Raw genomic sequence first — 20,406 nt, forward strand, 5'->3', positions numbered from 1 at the left:
AATTTTATGCCAATTGAAAACATAAACACTGTGCTGAACACCTCAACAGCAGCATCAATCCAACAAATCTATTCCATTTCAGGAAGCATCTGGTCACCCAAAATATAATCTGGAAGGCCTTGTATTTTATATTCATCTGCATAGCCAAAATCTACTAAACTAAATCTAAAACTATTGCCCCACCTTGATACAAACTTATTTTTAGGAAACAAAGTAAGTTTTATTTTAAGTTAAAAGGAAACACATGCATACCACAGTATAGTGTATAAAACCAAACTCATTCTCAAAAAATCTGGGAAGGGAATATGCAATCATTGGGTTGGTGTCAAAAGAAATCAGATTCCTTAGAATATATAATCCTGGTTATAAATTTTAAAAATTCTAGAACATTCCCCAACACTAATAAGCCAAAATGTTAGATGCCTTGAGGTGAATACTTGTTATTTTCCCTACATCTAAAGCAAATACACTGAATACTTTAAATGTTATTTCTAAAGCATCTTCAATCTATAATTGCAAAAGTGTCTGTGCTTTGCCAGTTCTCCAGAGAAAGATTTTCTATAGACTATATAGAAAGGAATTTAAAAGGGCATCAAAATGTTAGACTTCTCACCAAATATAAATATAACCTCATTTAACTGGGGAAACAGTTTGAGATATGTGCATGGGAAGTAGAGAAGTACAGGGTTTTTAAAATACAGGGAAAAAAAAGAGTTGCATTATAAAACATATAACTCAAAATCAGAACAGTTCTTTAATAATTGCAAATGAACTTTTTACAATATCAATTTTCTAACTTTCTGGGCACACTTCCTGGTAAACACTTGAGTGTCCTCTGTGAGTTACAAAGAGTAAGTTTTCTGTGTTATACAGCTAAAAAAACCTGGACATTCTTAACAACTTGGCATCACATCTTTTTTTTTTAAAAAACAGATCACACAATAATTTAGACAGCATTTATAGCATTATAAAATCAGAATCCCCCTCTTTAATTACTCACAAGAGCAGCCATTAAGAATACAACAGCTTTAGGAATACAAATAATGAGGATGTAAAACTATCTGTGCAAAACTGCATTATTTTTACTGTCTAAAATTTCAGGGAAGTAACACCGCCAAAAGCAGAGAGAAGATAACAAAGACAAACAGTCATGAAAGTAATGCTACCTTAGATTTTCAAACAGGAATTACATTATGAAGTAAATATTAGGTAAAGAAAAAAAAATCTGATGGCACCTTGAACAACAATGACAAGTGTCCTGGAAATTGCAGTTGAACAAGAACTGATAGAGGTTCATGTTAAAGTCTCTTTCAGGAGTAGCGATTGATTTGGGGGTATCAACTCTAGCATTTCTTTCCATGCAAAAATCTATCTTTCCAACATCTTTGCTTTGCGGGCTACTAATGCATTTAAGAATGAGCAGTCTTTTGAGGAGTGTGCTTTCTTCCATGCATCTGAAATCTTTAAAACAGCTGGATCATTGATTCCCTGGATTTCCCTACTCCAATCCATTTAACTGCAGGAGAGAAAAGCAAACTTTTATTATAAGTAATACAAAGCAAGACTGGATTGTAACTTTTTGTATCTTATCTTCTTAAGTGCTTAAGATCTTAAGTACCACACTCTGAAGAAAAACACAGCATATACTATTCGTACATTAAGAAATTATAACTATGTCTACTGTTCTCAAAGTAAGAATGCATTGGTAACTCAGAAAAGCAGGAATAGTCCTGAAGCTGCCATAATAAGTAGATCAGTTTTCCAGATCACTGGAAAAAGGATACATAAGAAACTGTCAGAAAAGTAAAGATTTGCATCATCACTCCATCCCCAGCTTTGGATGGAACCACAGGATCATCTGACAAGCTGAGAGTTAGGGTTGTTCAGCCTGGAGAAGAGAAGGCTCTGGGAAGAACTTATAGCAGCCTCTCAGTACTTAAAGGGGGCTACAGGAAAGGTGGTGAGGGACTCCTTATCATGGACTGTAGTGATAGGATATGGGGCAGTGGTTTTAAACTGACAGAGGGTAGATTTAGATATAAGGAAGAAATTCTTTACTGTGATGGTGGTGAGGCACTGGAACAGGTTGCCCAGAGAAGCTGTGGCTGCCCCCTCCCTGGCAGTGTTCAGGCCAGGCTGGACGGGGCTTTGACCAACCTGGTCTGGTGGAAGGTGTCCCTGCCCATGGCAGAGGGGTTGGAGATAGATGGTCTTTAAGATCCCCTCCAACCCAAACCATTCTGTGATTCTATGATCTTTATTAGGGAGCATAAGAGAAATTTGTTAGTTTAGGACCTCTTACCATCAATTATATTTAATTGCATTAATATACCAGTAGTCCTACTGACTTTATAATAGCAGCAGAACTAAACCCCTATTATAACCAATCAAAAAAATACTTAAGCAAGTTATAAAAACTTCAGTTGAACAAGAACTGTAATATAAGCCAAAGAAAGAATGCATATTAAAACTTTTGAAAATTTTCAATTCAACAGCTAAATAGGTAAGATGAAAAGAAGTAAAACAATAGTTACAAGTATCACCAGGTACATCAGAATAAGCACAGCTACAAACTAGTTTTTGATATTTTAAATCTTCATTAAGGCGAAGTACAAGATAGGTCTCATGGAGCAGGAAAACACCAAAACAACAAAATCTGTTTTACTTACCAGGAACACCCAACTCCATTTCTATAAAGCGAACATAATTTTGTGCATTTACAGGCAGCTCATCAAACGTCCTTGCATTTGATATGTCCGTATCCCATCCTGGGAGTGTCTCATACTGAACCTCTACTTTATTTAAGACTTCCTGGTTGGCTGAGAAGCAAAGAGAACAAAAATATTATGTCTACAAAGATTATATATTCTTTACCACTAAACACATAACTGCAAAGCTTTTTATGCTTTTCTTATACAAAGATGTTTACTCATAAGGTAACACCAACACTAAAGGTGCTGAAGTGTCCTTTTTTGTTAAAATAAACAGAGAAAAAAAACATTAAGACTTCAGGAATTCTAGTACTCAGTCACATATATATGTTTTTCTTAAACCACTATCTTTTCAGTTCAGAAAACACCTTTTCAGGAAAATTAATTCCTCAAAACACTGGTTTGTTTTTTTTTTTTTCCCCTGAACAAGTTCCAGCTCCCCCTTCATGAGAGACTTTGATGACATGAAGGCAAAATTAGGCACCAGCCTGTAAATATCAGGCAGTTAAAACTTATTTTTAAATGGCATAGGAGTGCACTTTTTACTAAACATAGTTATAAGACGTTGTTTATATATAATAGACTTCTGATACCCACAAACCCTTTGCCTCAAAACTCTACAACAAATCTGTCAACCGGTGTTGAGTTCCACATGATTTACGAATGAACAGTAACTGTTCCAATTACTTCTCAGAATAGAAGGAATGAGTATATTCCATTTTGTCCCTCATTTAGTAACTTGCTACAACGCTGTCCATTAACACAGAATCCTATGATGATTTAAGTACTGGAAAAGATGCTAAGAACACTGTCTAGAATTGAATCATTCCAGTAACTATGTGAACATTAGTCTTGGAATGACACTGGGCAGTGAAACAAAAGCCTTAAGCCTGAAAATGGTCAAAAAAACATTGATAAAGAAAATGGGAGGTGTCAGGCATTCTTGCCTTCCTGAAAAAGACAATGCCAAAGGCACTGTAATTCATGTTACGTAAGCTCCATGTCTCAGATCAAGTCATTCCTGCAAAGACACCTAGTCAACCGGGGAAAGGGTTTTAGATGCAAGAGGCACAGTAGAGGTGCAAATACAAAACCACAGCTACTCCCCTCCAGTGTGTGCATAGCCAACAAACTCAAGCTCAGCATATTGAATAATTTGTCCTGCAATGTTGCAAGAACAGCCTTTAGGAACTAGGCATTTTGAGTAAGGGTGAAAAAGAACTACGCCTTACTGATTTCAAAGCTTACAACAGTGAAGAAATGCACAATTTTTGGACTAAGGTATTCACAGGTTAAGGCCAATGATCCTGAATCAATACTTGTAATCAGGACAAACAGTCAAGCACATTAAGGATGTTGGGTTGCAGAGGCCACAGATAAGCACTTCCTTTAATGTCATCAGCAGTAACAACTGAGGTGTTGGCTGCTGACGAGGTGATCTGTAAAACAGAATAGCTATATTCAAAGTGCAAAACCACAAACTAATCTCCAGGCATTGTAGATGGTCTAAAGTAAAATGCTAGCTTTCCTCTTTCTGAAGAGAGAATGAAAGTGACTGAACACCTCAGTCCACAGACTGAACACCAGGTCCACAGGCATTTTTACTTTGAATCCCCTCTGAAGAGGCTAGCTGGGAGAAATCTGAAAACACTTAGAACTGAATTGTCTAATCTTGTCTACAATCATCCATTAGTCTGTATTAGTTCAATTCCTTACTTCCCCAAAAGAGACGAAGAAAAAAATAAGGGATAAATTTCTTCATGTTTCATATGATTCATTTTGCCCCAGCAGGTGTGATAAAAGATGATGTGTGGTAAAGATAAGCCATAAACTCAGTGTAGTAGATTTCTCTCAGCTCTTCCCTTAGGGGATTTATCTTTTAGACTTTCTGGAATATTCCTTATTAACAGCTGAATTAGATAACAGAAAGAGCAGATATAATAGTATCTGGTAGTCTGGTAGCATAATTTGGAGAGGGAATGATGTGATGTTACTTCCAACTCAAAAAAGAATATCTGAAATTTGGGATCTTGGCACCATTGTAAAATAAAGATCCTCCAGCAATTTCCAGAAACTGAACGTAAAAACAGTCATATAGGTCAGATCAAAAGTGCATCTAGCATAGTGTCCTAGCTCTTTCTCTAATCTACAGTAGATACCCAGGGAAAGAGCACAAGAAAAAAAAGCAGGCATGAAGTAAAGTTTCTCCAGAATAATCTCCCAATTTCCTAAGGATCTGTGTTTTCAAAGTCTCCTGAGCTAGAGGTCGTGTCTGTGCTGAGGTCAACTGATGCCTGAAATTGGACTGGAGGTATGAGCAGGACTAGACCATGGCTTTCACATTCCTTTTAAACTGATCAGCTCAGAGCTAGCAGGGAGTTCTACCTTTCTTTCATAAACTCCTATGACTGAACAGAAATGAAGATACTGGCCAGCTCCATAGCAAAAAAACTACAGCCTCAATGATACCAACTGAAGTCAGCTGTAAATTTACAAGACATTTTCAGTTCTTTCTTAACAGGAGATTATGAAATGCCCACAGAAATCTAAGCTAAAAAAACCAAGTGAGACTCGTATGACTCTCTGATCCAGCTGGAAAAAGGAACAATATAGGAAATATGGCATGTTTTTCCTGAGAAGATGGGCACTGTGTGTGCTTCTAATTTAGAGACAGTCATTTCACAAGAAGGGTAAATCACTAACATCTCCAAGAGAGTGGGAGGGTAGGGAGGGGAGAGAGAAAGAAATACCCTGCCAGCAAGAGATTCCCAGACTAGATCTCTTCTAAATTAAATTAAAAATGCCAAAATGGCAAGTTTTAAAAAAATAAGTTCTACAAGTGCACAGCATGCAGAGATGCAGACATCAGAAATAATCTAATGGTCTGCAAAATACAAAGTGGGAAGAAAGTTTACCTTTTTGTTTTTTATGCCAGAGGCAGGGGTAATAAGTAACCTGCAGCATATGTGCTGAAAATGCTGCCAAATGTTGAAGAGTATAGCAAAGAGAGAGGTATGGAACACGGAGGCACTGTGAGAGACAGCATCTTCCAGCTTACCAGAAGTTCAGCTCAAACTTCTCCCTGACACTTAAGGAAGACAGCATGTCAACAGCAAAGACAACAGCTTCTACTAAATTTCTACCAGAATTCTTAATTGTTCACACAGTAAAGAAAAATGGAGTTAGGCAGGTGAGCCACGTTGTGCTGCTATGACCAAAGGTCAGCTACCTGTTACCTAGCCACATACAAAGAGCAAAGTCTGCCCTCAGGAGTTGTAAGAAGATTCTGGTCCTATGAGGCACACAATGAATGGGGGGGGGGGGAAAGTAATCACTGAAGTCTTAGTACTGGAAAACATGGCTGCCTGTTTATGTAATCTTTAATGATGGACTGCCAGAGAAGGTGCTCCTGGCTTGAGCACAACACAGTCCAAATAGACCCCAGGTTAGAAGACAGGGCCACAGATGAAGCATCTATCTACTCTCAGTTCAAACGGCTAATCTCCATTATGTTCAGAGGCCATCTAAAGTACACATGAATTGCCTTAATATTTTGATAAGGGCAATTATCAGGAGATATCTGAGTCTTAGAAAGGGAAAAGCATTCCCTGGTTTAGTGCAAGATGAGTATTAAATTTCCTGACTAAAAGTGCACGCCATGTCATTCAGTATGCATTCAGATTGTAACTGCCACTTTTGTCTGATGATTCTGGAGGGCAAATCAATTAGAGAACTCCCCCAAGCACATGGTGAAAGAGAAGATTTTTTGATAATCCCTTATGAATTTCCCTAACAGATATGTGCTATTTTCAAGGACTGCTGGCAGATCATCACTTATTCCTTTATACATAATTACATCTACATAAATCCTACTGTGAGTTGTATCTGATTACTACAGTTGATCTCCTCAACCACAAAAAGTTCTCTGCTGATATCATACGAAAAATGTAACCCATGACCAGCCTCAAACCCTGAGGTAGCAATTAGAATGCAAAATGGGCAGTTATGTGCACATTATAAAATCAAAAATCCCAATCTTTAGTACTGGTTAGCATTCTCCCCTTTTCTGAAGTATCTCCACTACAGCAAACTGAAAAAGATGCATTATCCATGAAAAAAATGTTTTGTGATATTTTAATATTTTAACACGCAGATACATTTTCCAGGTAAAAATGATCAACAAAATGACCACTGTCCTCTGCAGGAACTATAGTTTCTATCATGTTAAGATGATGTCTCTCAGTCCAGCATTAGAAAATAGTCTTGCTTTCACCTAAACTAATCGCTCATTTCCTCCCCACCCCTTTTCCCTCTTTTCCATTGCGTAGGTGTGACAGGTTTTTGGCTGCTCCGTGAACCATTAAAGGGAAGTGAACTGTTAGAAAAATAACACAGGGAGAGAAAAACCTGGCTTTTCAACAGGATCAGTTCTCTCATGTAATCCACCACATGCTTAAATTAAGTCTGCCCTGCTAGAAGAGGGAATAAATACTGTAGTGGGAATAAAATACTGCGTTTAGAGTATGTATTAGTTTATTATATATATATATATATTCCTATATATTCGTAACTTCTAATTTAGCTTGAAGGTAATGCAAGCTGTATTAAAGGAAAGGGATAAATCAGTAACAAACATTTAAGAAGCTCTATATAGCACTTTATCTTTCCAGTAGATAAATGACAGTATTTGGTACAGGTGTCTTTAGGGTGCAAGTACAGATCTGGTATAAGGTCTCTCTGGTGCATCTGGGAAGACATTAGTGGCTTGATGCTGATGTAACACATTCCTGTCATAAATTTTACAAGTCAAATGCATTTAAGTATCATATTATATTTCATCAAAATTTAAAATTGTTAAACAAGCAGTCTTACCAGGAAAATGAGGTATGATTTCACCATCTAGTTTGTACGCAACACCAACTTTGATTTCTGGAAATACATCCAGGATATCCAATTTGGTAAGCGCCAAACTATAAAGAAACATTATTCTGGTTAAACAAGTGCACCAACTCTCAACTCTCATCTCATTGTAAAAATACCAAAAAAAAAAAGATTCCTGCACATTGCAGTTAATTGTCTTTCCTTAGAAAAATAGCTCACATGGCACTAATCTATTTATCTGGTGTGACTTAAAATAAAACAAACCCAAAACCAAACCACACAAATGGCCTTTTTGTTGTGTCCTTAGATCTAGTGCTATGAGAAAACAGTAAAATTCAAAGACCAAGTATTCTCCAATTAAAGTAACTGGTCTATAGCTTTAAGTGTTAGAATTTTAATTGGTCAGAGTGCTGCCAAGACACTTTTATGACCATTCATTTGAGATGGCTTCATAGCATGATGCTTGTCATTGTCTGTTCCTGTCGTCTGCCAAATGTTACTATTCTACAGTAAAGGCAGCAAAATAATCAAACACTGGCTCTCTAAATACCTGGCTGCATCCTATTTTAAGTAAAAACCACAAAGGACAAACCCAGGAAAATTGAAGTAATGCCTGTATTTACACAAGTTGATCTACAAGAAATTTTATACCAGTTTTGTTTCAGATACCTATTTTTCATTTTAATTAAAATCCCAAAGTCATATCTAAATTTTCTACATTTACACATACTGCTGATGATACTGATGGGTTCCCATCTGTCTTATTTTGAAAACAAACTAACAAAACAAAACCCACAAATGTGTATCAGGTTTTAAGGCCCTTGTAATGCATTTGATTTTGTTTGGTGGCATGGCAGAGGTTGAAGTAGCTTGAAGCATCAAATAGTAAGATACATAAGTGCTTCTTGGATCATTTTAATGAGAAATAATATGTGCTAGAAGTAAATAAAAATTTACAAGTACAGAAATGTCAGATATAAAATCATTTAATGCTAGGAAAAATGAGGGAGAGTTATTTATCAAAATATCAGATCAACAAATCAATACTAATAATCTGAACGTTACTAAATAGTGTATGTACAATTTACAGTAATCTGCATCATTTCATCATTTTATGTCAAGTTGCCAGCAAAGCTGTCAAAATAACTCACGCAGTAAATCCATTAATCATGTAGGCATATCGCAGTAACACAAGGTCCAGCCAGCCACATCGTCTCTTTCTACCAGTGGTAACACCAAACTCTTTACCTCTTGCTTGCAGCAATTCTCCAATTTCCTAACAAAGAGTAATACTATTACATGAGCTTTTGGTTTTTTGTTGTTTGGTTGGGGTTTTTTTTGCAATACATGATATGCAAGTGTATACTTAACAACATTTTGCAATATTGTAAGTTACCTTAAAAATTCTTCCTCTAATTTAATCACAAAGTTGTCATTGGAATGAAAACAGAAATACAAAACTATTTCTAATTCAAGAGAATGCTACTTGAGCAAATCTCTCACATGGTCATCTACTTGCATTTAACCAGTAACACTGATGTAATACAAGACAGACACACCAAGTTACTTCATACAGTTACAGGTCACATCTAGGGCTGATAATACTCACATTGTTTTGTTCTGTAGGAAAGGCACCAATTCCAACTCTCGTTGTATATGCTTTCACAACTCCGTACACTTCCCCAACATTCTGAGGTGGCATGCCCAGACCTGTACACACACCTCCAACTGTGCAGTTTGATGAAGTCACAAAAGGGTATGTGCCTGTTTAAGAAAAATGGTTTAAATAAATAGAACAGTGATTTTAAACAATTTTGCTTAAATAATCAAATGGGAAAAAAGTATTTCCACAATTAAAGAAAGAAAAAGACATCTCCTAGACTGTCTAGTTCATTAGTGGTGAGAATCTGTATTTAGCTAAATATTCAGCCCTCATAAAACACTGTCCAGACAACAAAGATAAAAGTCAAATATCTCAAAATCCTTAGGCTTACATTTAAAACAAAACAAAACAAGAAAAAAATGTAATGGAAGATGAAACAGAGCATGCCAGTCCTTAGCTGATCTGAATTGTGACCAAATGCTTCAGCCACACAGTCACTATGTACAAGCAAGAGACTTCTACTTCATGCTTCAGTCTTTTTTTTCTTTTACTGCAAGAATCAGAGATGGGTAAGAGAGGAACAGCCAAGACAAAAGGAACTGAAAGCAACACAGTTAACTTTAAAAAGTCAAAATCCTTCAGAGACTGTTTAGTGAAGTTTTGCAGACTAGCTTCAGGCATCTCTAGCTTCTTTAACTTAAATCTATCAACAGAAAGACACATTCTTTCTCTTGATAAAAAGTCATTTGCACGCACTAGTTAGTCTCTTTCCTAGGACACAGTAGTTGAACTTTACTGACAGGTAAATATTGCTAGTGGATGTCACAAACAGATTCAATGAGACAATTCTTACTCATTTTCAGCTCTCAGTCTGGTATAACTGACATTGGTTTATCCTCTCTGTTTAAAAACACAGAAGACCACACATCCCCACACCTACAGACACACACGCATGTGAGCTTCACTACACACTCCAGAAAAGTAGGATGGACTGCAAGGCTGAGGATTTACCATATTCGCTGCCAGCAGACACACATTCATAAAACTCATTCAGTATTAAGGCTTCTGTGCACCAAGGCAAAGAAAACAGCCTCATTCAGAATGCTCAAATCAAATATTTTGACTAGGACTTGTCTACTCTTAACATATAGTGTCCAATCCACCGATGGTATCTACCTAAGGAGAGCAAATATTCTGTGTGTGTGTGTCTTGCAGCACAGGCAGGAGAGAAACCCAAGTAACCCAAACGACTCTGTACATATTATAGACATACCTGATGAGTTTCAGACTATTTGCACTTCCTATACTTACATGAAATCTAAAATCCTTACTACTTACAAAAAACAACCACACCAAGAGTTTTCTGCAAGTATCTGTTTTTCAGCAAACATTTCCCTGTGACAAGTGCATTTGAAGACTTCTTTCCTTTTTTTAACTTGTTAAAAAAGGAAGCTTCTTCCAATATTCAGATTATCATGGGAAAACTTGGTGCTTAGACTTATAGTGACTAATCTTACGACACAGCTTCCTCTTGAAGGAGGAGGCTTCCAAACTCAGTACATTTGTAAATGCCCAGACCTCCTATCAGTTGAAAGCAGAGTGCATGCCAATTTTGTATTTGTTTTGACAGTAGTCCTTACAGGCTTCAACTTCAGTCTTAAGAATCTTTCCAACGTAAAAACGATGCAGTTACAAGACTAGTGAGACTGAAGAAAAAAAGTGACAAAATGCAGAAGCCAATCATATAGGCTGCTCTTGCCTATACAGAGGTATAATAATTTATCTGTCCTTACAATATAATGGTAACAAATGTTTAATAATATAATTTTTTTAAAAGCTGCTTCTATATAGAAGCTTCTCATTTTATTAGCAAAATTAATGTTTTAAGAAAAACTGCACCATTTACAATTGCAAATTGACTTGGATAATCTTTTCACTTTTTCTTCATTAGCAATCCAGATTCTCAACATCTTTCCTTACATCATGAAACAGTGGAAAAGTGTTATATAAAAGGGTTTAAAAAAAAAAACCAAGCTGATTCTTCAAAAGTCAACAAGTATTTTGCATATATACTTTGCCTCTCAAAGTTCACCATTTTTCTTCTCAAGTGTTTTCCATAATGTATACAACTGTGAGTTATTTCATATGAAATTTAGACACTGAAGTAACAGGTACACTCTATTTAATAAAAGATCTTTACTGACATTCAAATAATTAATTTTGGGAGAGTCTAAAGCTTTTTGAAAGAATTTAATTAAAAACTTTTCCACCCCACTTAATTATTTGCTAGTCATAGAGTACTCTTCTTCCAAAATACAAAACACTTCTGCCATGAGAATAGCTAAACATGGAAGAGTTTATATTTAGCATTCCTCTTTCACAACATAAGTATATGGCAGCGTGTCTCAAAAAGGTTGTACCTACCAAAATCTATGTCCAGCAGTGCTGCATTTGCACCTTCTACTAAGATCTTCTTTGGTGGTCCATGTAAAGCCTCATACATGAAATAAACACCATCCCTTACCATTGGTTTTATTTTTTCCATGCAGCCCTGAATAATACAAAAGAATATTGTATACTATAATTTCATTGTGATAAAGCCAGCCAGAGCTTACAACTATTATTGCTCCCTCATAACAATGTTCTTACTCCTTTTAAGAAGAAAAAGCAAATGAAGAAATGGTAAATATGCCATAATACATGACCAAGGGAGGGAAAAACATTAAACTCAGATTCACACAATACACATGTATGCTTATCCTAGGAGGAAAGAAAGAACAAAAGGGCGGGGGGACGACACACCCAACCCTAAATGAATAAAATCCAAACTTCTGAAATACTTCAGAAATATTCAAGCTTGATCACAAGACTTTACTGTATTCCGTATTTCGTTTCCAAATGTTCAAAATCTCTCTTGCAAAATGAGTATGTGATAAGTTCCATTTCTGGCCATCTGAAGCCAACAAGTGCACACAATTGTAAAGCAGCATTAATTTTCAATATACATACAAGTATGTTTGTAAGTAAAAGTAAAAAGTTATTCAGTGGAATTAAGGGTCAAGTGCCTGAATGCCACTGAGTAGCTGGATGTAAGAAGCCGGTAACGTTCAGAATAATACTTGGTACACAGCCTTTTTCCCCATGAGAACACATCGAAGTTCTCATTCTCATGATTCACTTCACTTGAAATATAACACTTTGTCTTTCAGAATTTAATCAAGTGCATTAGCATAAAACAAACATTAAGTGCAAGCATTTTTTCCTCAAGCTACAAATACACATTATGTTTCCAGCCTAACAACGAGTTTCTGATATTCTGTAATCCTAATGCGTATTAGCCATAAAGGATTAAAAAAATCAACTGTAACTGATTTTTAGGTCTACATATTGATAAAAATACTAGTACTCAACATAACAGATATTATTTAAAGAAAGACAGAAGTGCTAAGAACTCTCATATACTCCTTTCTAGTGCTGTTAAACTGAGTTTAGTGGCAATTAAAGATACCAGAAGGATGATTCCTTTGGCCTGATTTTCTAAAAGAATTCAACATGCATGCCTTTCCCTGTTCCACACATGCCTCAATAGTTTTAAACAATTTGTCAAATTTGGTTGAAGTTTTCTAAGGGGTAAAAAATACCTCATACAGTTAAGTTTCTCTAAAATGTAGGAACAAAAAGGCTGGGTAAGGGTAAGACACCTGAAAATTTTTTTCAAATAAGAACTTGGGTGCACTGCAAAAATCACACTACTAGGCATAAGAGAATTAATATTAGTGAGAAATTTCATAACTGTCCCAATTGCAGGGAAAACATCAAATCAAAATTCATAATTAACCACAAGACTAGTTTGCTGGCTATCAGGCTTCATTAGTTCTGTTGCTATCAACTTACATTTTTCTGTGTTGCTAGACAGTATTTTTTTCCTTAAGGTTTATTACTTAGAAGTAATAATAATAATTCAATGTTTAAGTTTCTGACACAAGGAGTTAGTATTTTGCTTTACAATGAAACATACCTTCCCCCAAACTACAATCCTGAGTCTTTTTCTCCTAGCCAGTATGTTTGAGCCTGTGGAGGTCAAAAATAGTTCTCCCTATACAAGCCTTTTTCTTAAAGTTTACAATATTTCTCTTGAAACCAAGTTTTGAAATGCTGCATAAAGCAGGGTCTCAAGTGTCTTTAAAGATGCTAGCAGACTCTAAAATTAACACATACCAATACCCCATGATACATATTATCTGTAAATCTGGTGACTGACAGCACAATTGTCAGTCACCAGATTTACATATAACTGTACGCAACGATTATATCATTTAACAGACAGAATCAGGCTTACCTTGAGCTTTTTCAATTCCCCTTCAATATCTATCTCTAAGGTAGGGTATATCGCTTTGTACTGATTGGCTAACACTTTGAACCTGGAAAGCAAAAATGCTTCACTGAGGTCTTTGTTTTCCTTCTCATGCCCCCACCAACCTTAGGTTTTACTGGTTACACATCTGAAATTATTTCATAATTAAACAATAAAATATTTTAATTCTAAATATTTAATAAAACTATAATTACTGTAATTTAAAAATAATTTTAAATTTTAAAAGTAACAACAATCAGATATAACTTCTTATACAAGGTACTACCCAGAAACTGAAAACTATGCTTACAACTGTACACTAAAATACAGAAATTACCTCTCAGAAAATTCATCAAAATCAGAAACAAGATCACACATTCTGAGTCCACTTCGAGCTGCTTTTGAAGAATACACTGGACCAATTCCTTTTTTGGTAGTTCCCAAACTTTCAAAAGATAATAACAGGAGTTATTCTTGATATAAAACTAAAAGTGTTTTTTCTTTAAAGCTAATACATCCTTAGCATAAAACAAAAAGTTGTTAATTGTGAGCATTTAGAACCTTGTTTTAAGCATTTAAAACATGAGATATTTTTAGAATGTAACTTAGATTCAGAATCATTGTTTATACACTTATATATATTAATCTTCTATATACTTCTGATTTTAAACCAGTAACTTTTCAAACGGTAGTGAACTCTTACATATTTATTTGTATATAATTCCCAACTTTCATACTTAAGGAGTTGGATGCCAAGACAACATCCTTCATTACTATAAACTAAACTAACTAAAAAACTGTCCTGAAGACCTGAAGTCCTCCATAAAGCAAAAGCACAAACAGTATGGATTTCAATTTTCTATGTAAGACATATTTCATTTCATTCTAAATGCCTCAGTTGGAGCCAGGCAAACAGAAAACACTGCCAAGCATCTAAGAGAAACAATGATACTCAAAATGCTGTACATTCAAAAGGGTTCAGGCATACATTTTCCACTGTAGCTGATTCTGAAAACCTGAATTCTTTTTCTTACCCTTACCTACCCACTCTGCCTTAAAAGACTTTCCCAGTTTGTGCCAGTGATACCATAAGATACAACTTGCTTGCACTGACTTCAGGTCAGAGAAGTACAGCTACTTCAGAAAGTGTCTTCTGCCAGTTTTCCTAAATAGCTATCAAAATCGAGCCAAACTGTACTCATCATAGGTAGATTATCAAACAGCTTCCCCATCTCTCAAGCAATTAACTTTTTAAGAAGTGATCAGGTGTGCAGCACTTTCAAAGGTGTGCCATATATTGATAAGGTTAGTTCTACACATATTTCGGTTTGTTAGGGGTTTTTTTCCCCTAACACACACAGCTTTATCTTCTTCAATTATAAATTCTGTATAAGTGACCCAGATTTCTTCAAACTACCTTGAAGGTACCATACCATAACTCAGTTCAAGATGGACTCCCATTTCAAGTAGAAGGGACAAGTTATATCTAAACTTTATATTAAAGGGTATCAATTGATAGGAGTGAACTGAAATACAGTTCATAATCAGTACATAATTCATTTTAGTTAGGTCATTAGTAGTTTGGAGTAGATTGAGAACAATAATCCTGGAAAAAACAAAAGTCTTCCAATTAGACACAATACTGAGTAGTCTCATGGAGTGGTATGTTTGTCTCTAGTCCAAAACCAAAGACATTCTAATCAACTTTGTATCACACAGTATAAGGTAACCAGACCAGGATACTGTGTCTTAAACAACTGTATAAGCATAATATACTACATTAGATTACCTATTCTATAACCTTTCTGCAAGGGAAGCTACACAACCCTTATGTGTGACCTTTTTTGAGCTACATTTGAACAGATAAAAGCATTGTGAAAATAAAAAATAAACTCACTATTCATAATGATCAACTTTGAAGTATTGGACACAAAAGAATTTTAATACCAAATATGCTATGCAGTCAAATCTACAGTTAGACATGCTAGATTATTTCAATTCCCCATTGCACCTCCAAACAGAGGACAGCCTTTTGATAATCGGTTTATGATAGCCTGTTCTTAGCCAGCCTCTAGTAGCACTTCCCCTGCTAGTCACTGAGATTTAAAATTTAAATTAAAATTTAAAAGGAAATAGATAGCTTAGTACTTTCAATCCATGACCAGTTTTAAAAAGCTCAGAAACGGTATGATTGTTGCAGAATTTCAAGAACCCCTCAGAATGAAGAATACAGCACTTTTAAGAGTGACTCAAGATTTTTATCTTTGAATGTAACTTTTTTTTGTGGGTTTCTTTAGCAAATTAATTGGAGAAAAGTTGTTATTTCTTCCCTGGGCTTTCCCTTACAATCTTTAAGACTAACTAATAAAGTGGTTCCTTCTCACAAGTAGCTGAGTGACTGACAGTGTTTTTAATTGCAAATATTGTCATATAGCAATTTTAGCTTGGGCTCCATAAACATTCAACAATAGCCAATATACACATACTGGCTCATTAAAAAAACGTACACTCTTCCATATATATGTATGTTCTTCCTGTTTACTTTTTAATTCCTAAAATAAGAGGCAACTAGACAGCACAGTCAAGTGTGAAAAAGAATAATTGGTAAGTTATCACTCAATAGCAACCTGTGTGAAGCAAGATAAGCCCAAATCAGACATTCTCTTAAAGATTATTGTCATGGATGATACCCTTTACAGGTCTCAGTAAGGAAGACTGAATTACTTTCCATCCACACAGACAAACCTCCAAGAAGAGAGATTAAATTTACTGGTATCTCAGAAGTCTATACTGTTTCATCACTTTGTAGCTGTCACAGTTAATCCTGTCAGCTTTTCCCCCATCCTCAAGAACTAGTGAGCTACTTGGAAATCACAAGTTAGAAACACAGCAGCTGGTTTCTTAAAGTTGCAAAAACTTCAGTAGCAGCATGTAGTGGACAATGTAAACATTTACCTGCACTTCTGACAATGAAGCACTCTGAGATACCAAATTAGTCAGATCAGACATTTCAGTTATTTGGAGATGATAAAAGGGTCCTTCAATCTTCATAAACAGAAATACATTTGTAGATAAACAAATACCTCCAGTAAACAATTAAACATTTGGAAGCAGGAACTCTTCTTATAAAGCAAATTAGGAACTAGGAACCTTTTCATAAGGCAAAATATCAAGATACACCCCTTGCATTAAGAATATAATCTTTTGCTAACCACTGGAGAACTGAAGCATAAGAAATGATCCCTGCATACTCCACACTGAAGAGTTACAAGGATAATTTTTTTTTTTTAAACTGATGACAAACAATAACAGAAAACCAATGTATTAAGTCATATATTTGTAGTAAGTCCTCCTATATTTGACAAAATAAAACTACCTACTTCTTTCCCGCTTGCTCTTGCCTCTGTTGTTCTTGGATGCCATCAGCAGCTTGGTGGAAATCAAATACTAAGAAAATAAAAATAACTTAAGTAGAAAATTTGTGTTAAATGAATTACCATATCAATAACAACTTCTTTAAATCAACTCTACCTCTGTTTATCAATGTGGAAAAAATATATATTGAAGAGAAACAAATAAAACAACAATTTTTTTCTCCTTTTTTACAAGTTACATTTTTTCAAAGGGAAGAGTTCTTAGTTTTTAAAAAAAGGCGTTTATTTTGTAGAATACTTGCAGACTGTGGATACACCTCCTACAGAATAACTAAACTATTTCAGATTTGTAGCAGCCCAAAAGAATGTATGGACAACAAACAAAACACGCAGTTGAAAAAAAATCCGGAAAAACAGGTTATAGTAAAAAACATACTGATGAAATTTAAGGTGGGAACTTCAAGTAAACATTCTCATTCATTCTAAAAATTTCTTAAACTATTTTATTTTTATGTTTTAGACAACAGTGATTAAAACACATCTGGAAATAAAGGTCCCACCAACATCTGTTATGTAAACAGAATTCATCTTCACAAGCCCTGATTATTCTTTTAAAGCATTACATATTATTAATGACAAATATTATACAAAGTATTCCTTGCACCAATTCTCTGTCTATCATCAAAGAAAAGAAAAAAAAAAAAGATCTGACAGGACTCATGTCAAATACAATGCTGTAACAGTTTTCATGTTAACAGAAGTCAGCTTATTTTTCTTAAGTACCATCTCCAGGAAGTTAAACTAATATACACATCACACAGGAAAGACTGAAAACTTGCAAGAAACCGACTCATTTAAGTACTCTGGTCTCTCTAGAACAAGAGTGGTTTTCCTTGTTTGCCTTACCAATTTATTTTCACACATCTCCATAATTTAAAGGATTAAATTAACCCCAGTGGCTTGAACCTATTTTTAGTTGATCTTTTGTTACAGACTAATCATTCACAGATCACCAACACCCATTTTAGAGAAGGTGTATTCATCATGGAAAAAGATCTCCAGACTGTCATCAAAACATTCTAAACAGAAGCATTCTGAAAGTTCATTTATGTTAAGAGTGACAATCAATAACTGGTCCTTTTTACTCAGGACTTGTTTAGCTATGAAATCTTCACAGTATTGACACTGCAATATAATCACTGCAGAACAGTTTTTCTAATAATCTAATTGCTTCTAAGTAATTCACCTACAGTGATTTTACTCTCAGAAAGGATTTTATTAACTTAGGAACCGTTGCTCAACTATTTTAAACTCAGTACTTACTCCAAAGTAAAAATCATATTTATTCTGAAATAACATGTTTACTCACTAAGCTGTTCCAGATCAGCTAAAAAGGAAAAAAAAAACCCAAACAAAAAAAGCACCAAACTTTTTTCCGGTGTTATAAGCTTTTATCTGATAAAGACCTAAAAAGTTTGCATCTTCAGAAGATGACTACCAGAGCAGCGATAATCTCATTTCCTAATACATGCAGTTACATAACTATTATGTCACAATATCTAAAGATTTAATTTGAAGGATAAATTTATGTAATAGAGATGTCCTAGGAGTGATACAGGAAGAGCCTCTGAAGCTCTATGTTGGTGGTTTGGACTCTAAATACTATTTTAGTCGAGGCTGCAGAGCTGTCTGGAGCATAGGCTGGAGTCAACACTTGACTGATGAGCTCCCTGAGGCGGGCAGCTATTCTCTCCATCTCTATAGAGTCCTTCCCATAAAGTCTCCTTTCTGAAGTATGTGGCAATTTACTTGGTATAGAGCCTGTTTGGAAGTCACACCCAGTCACGTGGCTTCCCAGCAGAAAAGCTGCTATGAACAACACTGCTTTTACACCAAAGAGGGAAATGAATCCTTCAGTCAATTCACTCCTGAACTGCTTTATGACTACTCTGCACTTCTAACCTTGGCTTGGAAAGTGAACCTGCTTTCCTGACCAGATTATTTTTATGGAATAGGATTAAAGAGCCACTAGAATATAAACCTGGGAAGGTCCTGAGTGATGAACAATTTTTTTCAAGGATCTTCGATAAACCAAAGCAGCAAATGGAGGCTTAATCCAAAGAAAAGTACATACCTATATAAAGAGATGGTTAAAAATTGTCACGCTTTTAGTGCCAAGAAATGTTCAGAAAAAACAAAGATTAAGAAAAAAAAAAAATCAATGAGAAAACAAACCACAAACAGGAACTTACCAATATGAGCCCTGTCAGAAATTATTAGTCTTTTTTCCCAGCCTTCTAGCCCTTAAAAGACAAAATTAAATCGTTCAAATTATGTTTTGTATAGCATTTTTGTCTTCTAATGTACAAAGGATAAATACTTTTTATGTTTAGTTTTCAGTCAATCTATTTAAATATTGAGCAATCACATTCCGGGGGGGGATAGCAGAACTGAACCATCTTGAGGCCATAACAAACCCAGAAGATCAGCAGATCAAAAGCTTTAAGTATGATAACATCTAGCTAAAGAATGAAGAGACCTGCCATTTGAAACTATTTGCATATCACCTAATTTCACACACATAAAAGCATTCTGAACAGCAAAATACCAAGTATTTAAGACTTTTTCACTATAACCTTCATGGTACAGTCCTAATTAATAGTAATAATCTATTATAATACTCCAGTCATTTTGGTCTTGCCCTTTTTTTTCTTAACCTGTAAACCCTTTCAGTGGAATCCTAAACCAGATTTTTTTCCTCCAAAAGATACTTTAAACACAAGGCAGACCTAAGAGAAGATAGAACAAACTTCAGAACAGACAAGACCAAGAGAGAGCAGATAAAGACAGGAGGATTTGTAAAAAAGCTCTCTCCTGCCTACTGTATTGTTAAAGGATGAGGACTTTCCTACTCAACCCTGAGTCCACCAAACAAAACATGGCAAATGGGCATCCTTTTTTACTGTTTTCAAGCAATAATCTTTTAAAGAAACATAAACCAGTAACACATCAAAAGAGAGTATCAGTAGTATCACCTATCACAGGCCTCAAAACTATAAGCAGTTAACGTCATCAGAGTAAATCTATTTCTATGCCCACTGGCTTAATTCCCATAGAAGTATTAGGCAGGGCAAGATGATCCCACTACCAAGTCACAATATAACAGCCAAAAAGAAGCAATTAACCACCAATTCCCATCAATTAAAGGGTTAATGTTGACTGCAAGGATACAGTCACCAGAAGCTGGACCCAAGAATTCAGCAAGCACTGTTTATGAATCAAGTAACTAGCAATAGAGGCTCTTTAGTTTCTGTGCTGTTTAGCAAACTGTCAATGACCACTTACTCACTGAGAGGCATGACTGCAGGCTCAAAACAAGGAGATATGCAGGAAGAAGTGATAGGAAGAGCATGACAATAGTTTGGAGAAGTACACAATGTAAGGGACAGGAATTCTGGGTAAGCAGGATGAAAGTGTCCATAA

General features: G+C 35.4%; 1 protein-coding gene across 1 annotated transcript in view; it reads right to left on the reverse strand.

The window, feature by feature from the left end:
- Positions 1-731: 731 nt before the first annotated feature.
- Positions 732-20,406, reverse strand: part of ADSS (adenylosuccinate synthase) — a 23,047-nt gene continuing 3,372 nt past the window's right edge. The window contains exons 3-12 of the mRNA XM_026845807.1: positions 19,176-19,226; positions 16,930-16,996; positions 13,887-13,994; positions 13,535-13,616; positions 11,620-11,746; positions 9,202-9,356; positions 8,744-8,868; positions 7,584-7,681; positions 2,670-2,819; positions 732-1,516 (exon numbers count right to left, since the gene is read on the reverse strand). Coding sequence (XP_026701608.1) covers positions 1,464-1,516; positions 2,670-2,819; positions 7,584-7,681; positions 8,744-8,868; positions 9,202-9,356; positions 11,620-11,746; positions 13,535-13,616; positions 13,887-13,994; positions 16,930-16,996; positions 19,176-19,226 — 1,016 coding nt within the window. The 3' untranslated portion in view covers positions 732-1,463. The remainder of the gene's footprint in view (positions 1,517-2,669; positions 2,820-7,583; positions 7,682-8,743; positions 8,869-9,201; positions 9,357-11,619; positions 11,747-13,534; positions 13,617-13,886; positions 13,995-16,929; positions 16,997-19,175; positions 19,227-20,406) is intronic.

Source organism: Athene cunicularia (assembly GCF_003259725.1).
Source record: "Athene cunicularia isolate RWA chromosome 3 unlocalized genomic scaffold, athCun1 chr3_part1, whole genome shotgun sequence".
Classification (NCBI taxonomy): Eukaryota; Metazoa; Chordata; class Aves; order Strigiformes; family Strigidae; genus Athene; species Athene cunicularia.